The 9,932-nt window shown below is 35.9% G+C and overlaps 1 protein-coding gene and 1 pseudogene across 4 annotated transcripts; both read left to right on the top strand.

The window, feature by feature from the left end:
- The first annotated feature begins 688 nt into the window (after positions 1 to 688).
- On the top strand, positions 689 to 3,254 carry LOC112502988. 4 transcript variants are annotated; one of them, XM_025107047.1, is made up of 3 exons: positions 689 to 1,004; positions 2,000 to 2,208; positions 2,287 to 3,254. In XM_025107047.1, the coding sequence occupies exons 2-3, from the start codon at positions 2,002 to 2,004 to the stop codon at positions 3,034 to 3,036; spliced, it is 957 nt and encodes a 318-aa protein (XP_024962815.1). In that variant the 5' UTR covers positions 689 to 1,004; positions 2,000 to 2,001; the 3' UTR covers positions 3,037 to 3,254. The 4 variants fall into 4 exon arrangements, with proteins under 4 accessions (XP_024962815.1, XP_024962807.1, XP_024962824.1 ...); XM_025107039.1 differs by having other exon boundaries at positions 1,935 to 2,208; XM_025107056.1 differs by lacking the exon at positions 689 to 1,004 and adding an exon at positions 1,047 to 1,452.
- A 554-nt stretch (positions 3,255 to 3,808) lies between these two features.
- Positions 3,809 to 9,006, top strand: LOC112514657 (annotated as a pseudogene).
- Positions 9,007 to 9,932: the final 926 nt, after the last annotated feature.

Genomic DNA, 9,932 nt, shown 5'->3' with positions numbered 1-9,932 from the left:
AAGTTTAATAATAAAACAATTTATTTTTGGTTTAATATTATAAATTTTATAAAGATAATAATTAAGTATTCTGTTAGAATTTAATGATTATACTAATTATATTTTAGATTTTTTATATTTAAAATGAGATGTTTATCCTGTATTTAATTGTATTTATCTGCAATTAGTTACACGAATTCAGATATGAGATAAAATCGGATAGGGATGAACATGTTTAAGAGTTTTAACTAAATGCTTTATAATATAGTATAGAATAATGGACTCATTTATCTAGAAACTCAAAATTTTATTTCTGGTTAAATTGAAGGAATGAAAATCCATTTTTATTTTCATTTCCTATTATTTTCATTCTTTAGTAGTTTTTTGAATAAAAAAACTTTAAATGAGATAATTAAATTAAATTAATTGATAAAAGGGTTTTCTTTTTTAATTACTGTAAAAATCAATGGGAAGTGGATAAGTCAAATTGAAAATAATAAAAAGAAAGGATTAGAAAATATTTTAATAATATTTGGAATCCCAAGGATGGATGATTTATTGACATAATCCATACCTTTATGGGCCGGCTCTGGCCATAGGCTCAGGAAAAAAGCCCAAGTGCATGAAGCCCAACATATATATAGGTTTGATTTTGATATGCGCCTTAAAATAATTTCTATAACCAGTTTACCACTCCAATCGGCCACGCTCTCCCGTTCGTCCTCTACTCTGTCGCCTCGCTCAGTTGCTTGCCGGCTGCCGTACGATTGCACGAACAGATTGACGATTGAAATCTCAAATCACCATTCACCTCTGTCGATCGAAATCTCAAATCACCACACACCACAATCGATTGACGATTCTAGAGGCTAGAAGTACCGAGTACGAGCTGTTGTCTGTTGATTGAAATCACCAGCTCGCTTCAACAATGTTGGCACTCGGCAGTCGGCTCTCGAGTCTCGCCTCTCGCGCTCTCTCTCTCTCTCGACCGCTCAAAATCTGATTGATGACTTGTGACCTGTGAGGTTAGGGTTATTTACTTTACTTATTTTATGTTTCTAATTCTTGTTTGATTAATTTATAATTTAGATGAAACCGCCCTCCATTACTCCATACGTAGGTTTTCTTTTAAGCTTTAAAAGTGTAAAGATGTAATACTGTATGTATCATGAATGCCTAATTGCCTAATGCCTACTTAGGTTTTCTGTAAACAACATTACAATGGGACTTGGGACTGTTTCTGGGTCTGTTTCGTTTTGCAATTTCTAAGTAAAATCCATTAAATGAGTCTGGTTACTCACTTGTGTTTGCAGACATTGCTGTGTGTCAAACAGGCAAAGCTTCTGCTGCCATTTGTTAATTGTTGGGTCATGGGTGAATGGGTGGTTGGCCTAAAGATGTCTATAAGAGTATAAGACTAATAGAACACAAACCTCTTCTTCCTTCCATAAAAAAACAACCATTTCTTGTTAGGTTGGTGGCCCAAATTCCTGATTTCCTGTTCACTATTTGTATCCTCTAAAGACTTCAAAATGTGAATAGAATTTCCATTCCTTTCCATTTGCTCAAGCCTTAAAATTTTTACTTTTTAGGGCTGTTTAAAAAGCTTTTTAGGAGCTGTTTTGAAGCGAGTTAGTATAGGACAAAGACTTAAGATTGATGCTTATGTTTTCTTCTCCTTTATCAATTTGTCCATGTTGCTTTGTCATTCCACTTTCTTGGCAATTTCACAACACAAACCACGAATGGTGATGTATTTTATATTGTGTTACATGGGGTTTTGGTTTATGTCCCCCCCTTTGCATCATATTTGTTATATTTAAAATAAATCGGCGTGGGGATGAGCCGCCTAGATTGACTAGGTTCCAAACCCTTCAGATAGTTTATTTTGGTTTTTATTTACACATATACGAGGCATTTTTTTGACTTTCTGCCATGGGCATCCAAAATCTTAGGACTGGCCCTTTCCTTCATCATCTCCATCTGCATCTGCTCATCATCTCCATCTGCATCTGGTTAGTAATGACAGTTTCAGCTGGAGGAGATGTTGAACATGAAAGAAAAGCAAAGCGAAAGCAAGTTGAAAGGGATGATGTGCTTGAATCAGAATCTGAAGAAGACGATAGTTCTTCAGAGGGACAAGAAGATCAAATGGAAGATGGCTCTGATTCTGAATCTGTGGGAGGCAGTGAAGACGATAGTTCTTCAGAGGAACTTGATGAGACAACGGTAATGGTAGTAACTTTTTTCTTAGGTTTATTGATTATTCATGATGGTTTTACTGTTTTAATTTTGTGGATTATGAAGGGTTTGATATCTGAAGATGTTATCGACACGTCAAATAAACAACCACCGGAAATGCAACCTATCAATGATGTCAAGGAAGCAAGTAGCAACCTTTTTCAAAAGAAGTTCGGTTTTGATGATGAGGAGAAGTTATTGCAAGTGATGATCAGAGAAGGGGACACTCATGGAACTCAGGGTTTTTGGAGGGGACAGATGGATTCAATGCGACTCAGTATTACTGTGAATGAAGTTCAGTTGTATGACAAGACAAGACGACTAAAGACATGGTATTCAAAGAGATTGAGGAATGATAGCAACACACTCTTGAATAACCAACAATTTAAGGTGTTTCAACTCTGTGACAAGATTTGGGGAAAGGAAGAAAGAGAGAATTTTAAAGATGTACAAAGTGAGAAGAAACAAGCAGTAGTAGATCATCAACCACATGTGAAGAAACTTAAGAAGGAGAAGAAGAAAAAAGAAGTAGAGCAATCACATGTGAAGAAAGTTAAGGGGAAGAGAATAGCATCAGAGGTGACAAAGACAAGGGACATGGAGTACAAACATAAGTACTATAAATTTGTTATTGAATATGTAAAGAAAAATGTTGTTGATTTTCCTTTTGATGAGGCTATGGAAGCGGTTCCGGTTTCGATAAGGCCAAGCTTGGAGAAGAAATGGTGGGATATGAATGAAGTGATGATGGAATCATACAAATCTTTGGTTCATGAAATCTTTGAAGCAGCAAAGCCTTCATCTTCTCATGTTTGATTAGTCCATGTCTAGTTTAACATCATGTGTTTTTGTTTTTGGAAGACTGGTTTAGGGCTTGTTTTGAAATGTTGGTAATTGTTTTTGTGTTTTTGCTAACAACTATATGTACTTCAATGTTACCAATACCTTCAATGTTACCAACTATACTTACTTTAGCAGGATGTAAACTTACTTATTTGGTGAGTTGTTACCAATAAACTTACTTTTGCTTTGGAATTGAGCTGAAATTACCTTATCGGTGTTCAATCAATAAATTAGCCACACATGAAATTTTACATGCAGTTGTTTCTAGATATGAACATATGAAGGACTACCATCAATAATTTCCTTATCAATGTTATGTTTTTCATGAACCAAGTTGCATACAGACACGCACACAATTAAATGATGATAGGTTTCATCAGTATCTATGCATTTTGTTTTTCAATTAGGCCACACCCTTCAATGTCCATGAAAAAGTTTGACGAAAAGCTTAGCCTGTTAATCAAAATCTGTTAAAGGTACCTAATCAGTATTCATGCAACACTCATTTCGTTACTATCGAGTTGCAAATAAAAGCTGGAGCTCTGATCGAAATCTGCGAATGACAGGTGGGTGTCTTCATTAGTTCTAGGCTTTAAAAATCAGTCAAGGTTAGATTTATAGAAAATTAGTTCAGGCTGATGTGTTTTACAAGTAGTTTGATGTGTTAGCATGTTGGAATTTTTGTTGCATTAGGGAGAAGTTACCAAAGAAGGCAGCTAGAGAACTGTTTTTGGTAGTTGAAGTAATGGCTACAAGTTTATCTTGCAACGCTGATATAGTTGAATTTGGGTTCACATGTTCTTGTTTCAGTCTATCAGGCAACATTTATTGTTTTTCTTTCCTCTTCCCTCAGTTTCTGTCTCTTATATGTTAATTTATGTGTACATGTTATCTTAGAATCTTGATAATAAGTTCATTTGTGTCTTCTTTTTTGATTGTTGCAGATTGCGATTTAAGTTATTCATGAACTTTTAATCAAGTGAACATGAAAAAAGAAGATTGATTTTGGAGGAAAAGCTAGCTGAATCCAATATGAGACTTTCCAAACTAGGTTTGGAGAACACTCAACTGAACAAGACTGTTTCAGCAAAGGAAAAGATGATTGATGAATTACACTCGGTCAGAGCTCAGGTGGATTATGATCTGAGTGCTGTTGTGGGTAAACTAGAATCAACACAAAGAGAGAATGCTTCTTTAAGTTATGAGGTCCGAGTGCTAGAGAAGAGCTTGAGATTAGAAATGAAGAGAGGGAGTTTAATAGACGAACAGCTGAAGTGGCACACAAGCAATACCTAGGGAGTGTCGAGAAAATTGCAAAGTTGGAGACAGAGGGCCAAAGACTATGCCTGCTTGTTCAAAAACGGCGGCCAGGCCCTGCTGCCTTGGCAAAGATGAAGAATGCGGTTGACGTACTAGGCACAGAGCCAGCTGAAATTACAAGAAGGTCAAACCCTTTCCCAATAGCATTAAATGTAGTTGACAATGCTTCTGAGCTTCTAGTAAAAAGATCACCTTCTTAACCGAGCAGTTGTGTGTATTTGAAGAAGAGAACAGGCTCCTAAAGGAATTCCTCAACAAAAAAACAAGTGAATTGTCAAAAAGTCAAACAGCTATGGGACCACCAAGAAACATTACCACATCTCATGAATTCTCAATGGTACTTCATCTTCTGACATGGGTAGTGATGAAAAGGTCAGCATGGCTGAATTTTGGGCACCATCATGCAATACTGTTGAAACTTCGGATATAGGCTTGATGGACGACTTTGTTGAGATGGAAAAGTTGGCGCTAGTTACTGTTGACAAGCCATTTGCAAGTTCTAGTCTTGTTCAGGAAAATCATTTGCATTGGCTTGATAATATATTGAAAGTGGTCGCGGAGCATGCCAGAATAATGCGAAGGAGTTCTAGTGACATGCTAGAGGATATCAAAGCTGCTTTGGCAGACAAATTAACTACAATCTTAACATGTGTGTCGACAAGAAGGATGCAAACGGCTACATTTCCGAGGAAATTAAAACCCCAGAAAAAACTTTAGGCAAGGATCCGGCTGATGAAGTGGTTAATCATGAAATCCCACCGACAGATCTGAGCAATGAACTGCTCCATTCTGGTGTGAACAAATCTATACAGAGACTTATTGAACTTATTGAAGGTATCAGATTGTCTGAGAAAGATGACAATTCATCCCCTTACAAGACGTCAGAAACACCTACAGGGTACACTGTTCATATCTTTCAGTGGAAAACATCTGAGCTTCGGGCTATTTTGGAGGCGTTTCTTCAAATCTGTAACAAGTTTCTAAATGGGAAGGTCGGTATGGAGGACTTTGCCAAAGAGTTGACTTCTGCTCTGGAATGGATAGTGAACCACTGTTTTTCCCTTCAAGATGTCTCAAGCATGAAAGATGAAATCAAGAAGCACTTCGAGTGGGATGAAACACGCAATGAGAGCGAGGTGGAAGGTGGAATCATCAATCATTTGTCAGAAGCCGATAAGTTGAACTTTCCAAAAGATCAATTACCAGGTTGGCCTATGGCTTCTTCTTGGAACATAAGAAATAAAATTTTCCACTTTGAAGAGCTTCGACCAAATGTGAGGGAAGAAGTTAGAAAATTGAAAGATGACCTGGCACATATGGAATCTATAAATAAGGATTTGGAAGGTAAGCTCCAATCGGAAAGTTCCAAGTGTGCATCCTTGATTATTCAACTTCAGGAATCAGAGAAAGTTATTGGAAGTCAGCAAACAGGGGTCGAAGCTCTAAATGAACAGAAGGGAACTCTCAAAGACCAAATAGAAGTAGATATAACGGTGAAAGAGCTTGACAAACATCCAATTAAGGTTATTGCTGAATGCAATGAGGCTCATCAAGAATCTACATCTATCAAGGAGCAAGAAAATAATACCAACTCTGATGAACAACTGGTTGCCACACACCTCCACCCGGAAAGGTAAAATTTCTCTCTTTGATTAAGAAGAAATATCTTCCATTTCTGTGTAATAATTTCCTGCTTGTTTCACCCTGCACCCAAATACTGTGATAAAGGCTCAGTTACTATTTAACACCTTTCTGAGTAAAGGCTGCATTAAAAAAGAAAAGAAAAGAAAGAGTAACAACTTGCCTCGACAGTTGAAAATCGTTATATTATGGTTAAAAGTATTCATTTTTATGATAATAAAATGCAAACTCTAAAATTCAAAGACCAAAAATAGCCTTCTCCTTCCCTCCCTTTCGTAAAGCAGATTTTTTTCTTTTTCTCTTTGCCTCCTTGGAAGTAGTTTAACCATCTAAATTATTATTGAAGACAATTTAGAATTTGTTGCTTACCTGGTTATGGTAGCTACTGCCAATATATAGAGATATACTTACGTAAACTTAGGAACAACGGCTACAATTTTGTTTTGAATTGCATCAAGGAAGAAACAATACATCATAAAGGGTTCTGTATACTAGGGTAAAGTAAATAAAATAACAAGAAAAGACTAATCTATCCCTTACAAACTAATTAGATATCCTGCCATCCCTCCATCCCAAAATAAGTATCTACATTACTATTTTAGTTTGTCTACACACGCACCTAATGTGGGACTTAACTTCAGGCTGTTTACTTAAATGCTTACCTGCTAGGTAGGCGTTTACCGATAAGATTCAACACTCAAAACTTACTTTAGCAGGATGTAAACTTACTTATTTGGTGAGTTGTTACCAATAAACTTACTTTTGCTTTGGAATTGAGCTGAAATTTCCTTATCAGTGTTTAATCAATAAATTAGCCACACATGAAATTTTACAAATTTTACATGCATTTGTTTTTAGATATGAACATATGAAGGACTACCATCAATAATTTCCTTATCAGTGTTATGTTTTTAATGAACCAAGTTGCATACAGACGCACACAGCTAAATGATGATTGGTTTCATCAGTATCTATGCATTTTGTTTACAATTTGGCCACACCCTTCGATGTCCATGAAAAAAGGTCTACGGAAAAGCTTAGCCTGTTAATCAAAATCTGTTAAAGGTACCTGATCAGTATTCATGCAACACTCATTTCGTTACTATCAAGTTGCAAATAAAAGCTGGAGCTCTAATTGAAATCTGCGAATGACAGGTCGGTGTCTTCATTAGTTCTAAGCTTTAAAAGTCAGTCAAGGTCAGATTTATAGAAAATTAGTTCAGGCTGATGTGTTTGACAAGTAGTTTGATGTGTTAGCATGTTGGAATTTTTGTTGCATTAGGGAGAAGTTACCAAAGAAAGCTGCTAGAGAACTGTTTTTGGTAGTTGAAGTAATGGCTACAAGTTTATCTTGCAACGCTGATATAGTTGAATTTGAGTTCACATGTTCTTGTTTCAGTCTATCAGGCAGCATTTATTGTTTTTCTTTCCTCATCCCTCAGTTTCTGTCTCTTATATATTAATTCATGTGTACATGTTATCTTAGAATCTTGATAATAAGTTCATTTGTGTCTTCTTTTTTGATTGTTGCAGATTCCAATTTAAGTTATTCCTGAACTTGTAACCAAAGGGCTTTCTGAAGTGATGGAACTCAAATCATGGGTTTGGAAGAAAAAATTACTGAGAAAACAATGATTGCAGCTGATAAAGTAAATAGAGAGAATGAAGACGAGGTAGATAAAGCATCCTCTTCTTACTTGTTCATTCTCTTTTACTCCGTCCCTTCCAAAAAGTGAAAAAATTGATTCACTATCAAATTTCATGTTTATACGTACTGTTTTTACCTTGAAAGCCTAAGCGTTGGTCTTTTCTGTGGATGCAGCATAAAATAATTATGATGTTTTGATGAGGAAAACCAGTCCTATCATGTATAAGTTAGAATGGCCTAATTGACATTATTCTGCATCAAGGTTCTAACCTGCCTTCATCAAACTACCCAAAAATAAGCTTCATTGATTTCTCAATCTTCCCCACACATCATTTAAAAGTTTAGGCAATTGAAATTTGTATGCATGATGTCAGAATCACTTTTTACCGAGAATTGTTTTAGTTGAACAGAGAGGAAGAAGTGACCAAGAGGCATGCATAGGATAATAAGCTGCTAGTTCTTCTAAGCTTGATTAATTGTAGTATTTACCAAATAGTTTGCATGATCTGATTGATGTATTTCACATGGTCATACGTTACATGGCATTCAAGTCATGCGAAGTGAGAAAAAGTTCCTGTAAGAGCCAATATATCAGGAAATTTTCATCCAGGCTCTATACAGCTGAAGTTATTGCTAACAACAAACCATGGTTACTTGCAGGCAAATTTGGCTGATAAAGTGGAACTGCAGAGAAATTTGAAAATTTCTGATGAAAAGCTTTCAGCTGCCATATTTCTGTTTGTACTCATGCTGGTGGCGCATCCTTTTGTGCTCTTAAGGGATAAATACCAAAGGAACTTTCATCATTTTGTTGCCAAAATTTGGGCATCCATGACCATTGTTCCATTTTTTAGATTAAAGATTCAGGGTTCTGAGAATCTGCCTCCAAAAGATTCTCCAGCTGTTTAGGTGTCGAACCATCAGAGCTTTTTAGACATATTTTCACTGCTCACTCTAGGAAGAAACTTCAAGTTCCAATTTTCCTCTTCCCTGTTGTTGGCTGGGCCATGTTCTTGATGGCACTAGATCCATCATTGTTCTAAGTGCTCCTACTGTCGGTCTTTTTTCAGCATTACCGAAGACGAAGTGAAAATTTTAATTGGACCAGGATGAAGGAACCCTTCGAAGCGTAAGTTCTTTTCATCTCTATCCTGTCCTCTTGAATTCAAGATCCATACTCATTACATCTATCTTGTCGTGTACTTTGATTATGCAGACGCAGGAAATAACAGCAGCTTCAGAAAAGTTGGCTGAATGCCAAGAAACCATCTTAAACCTTGGGAAACAGTTGAAGGCATTGGCCTCATTACCCAATGCTATAACAAATAAAATTTTAAAAGTACGATGTCCAAATATAAAAAATATTTTGAAAGTATATTGTTGTAATAAGAAAAATTGAAAGTACAATGCTATAATACAAAATTTGTATAAGAGAAACGATGACTTTGGCAGTTCTTCGCTCCTAAAAACGACATTTATGGCAATCTGATATAGTTGAGTCAGCCAATACAGAAAATTCACCAAATTCATTGGTGAGGAACCTTTGTCGACAAAGAATTGGTCAAGAAGAACAAGCAGCTAACATAACATAATTAACAAAACTATGTAGGTGATATGCAAGGTTCACCTGCTTTTGGTTACAGGCAACTTCTTTTCATGCTTCTTAGAGAATCTTGCAGTTGACATGCAAGATTGTTAATTGACAATCCTTCTGTAACAACAAACAACTTCTTTTTATGCTGCTTACCAAATGAAAGCTATAATGGAGGTTACGTATCAACCTCGTGTTTACACATTAATATACCCTCCAGAAGCACCAAACAAGCTCCAAATATCCCCTGGAGTATGTACATTAAGTTTCATGAGCATTGAATGCATATAACTCCATTTAGCCCCATGACTAGTTAATTTTTATACTTTAATTTTCCTATTACAGCACTGTTTTCTATGCCTGTTTTACCCTACTTAACCTCAAAATTACTCAATGACTTCTACAGATGAATTAAACTAGACTAAATTATCTTTCACATGGAACTGGTCTCACAATTTAGGATGTTTCTTTGATTTTATACGAATTTTCAAAGTTGCTGCAGAAACAGCGTCTTTATAGTCTAAAATGTCCATTTTTTGATGCTTTTCTACCCAAATCACCTCCAAATGGTTCCAAATTCATAATTTCATCCTTAAACATCATAAACTTTATAAAAATATCAAAACCCCTTTCATTTTATACAATAATTCCATGATTTGCCAAGTTTGA

The sequence above is a fragment of the Cynara cardunculus genome, assembly GCF_001531365.2.
Source record: "Cynara cardunculus var. scolymus isolate 2C chromosome LG 1, CcrdV1, whole genome shotgun sequence".
NCBI classification, from domain to species: domain Eukaryota; kingdom Viridiplantae; phylum Streptophyta; class Magnoliopsida; order Asterales; family Asteraceae; genus Cynara; species Cynara cardunculus.
Note: the sequence above shows the minus strand (reverse complement) of the source record. Positions and strands in the feature narration are given on the sequence as shown.

Bases quoted from the DNA above. Each gene is read 5' to 3' on its own strand.
- LOC112502988 (XM_025107033.1), top strand. From the start codon at position 1,358: ATGGGTGGTTGGCCTAAAGATGTCTATAAGAGTATAAGACTAATAGAA. The intron at 1,453-1,934 runs GTTGGTGGCCCA...CCAAAATCTTAG, and splicing joins AAACAACCATTTCTTGTTAG to GACTGGCCCTTTCCTTCATC. The intron at 2,209-2,286 runs GTAATGGTAGTA...TGGATTATGAAG, and splicing joins AGGAACTTGATGAGACAACG to GGTTTGATATCTGAAGATGT.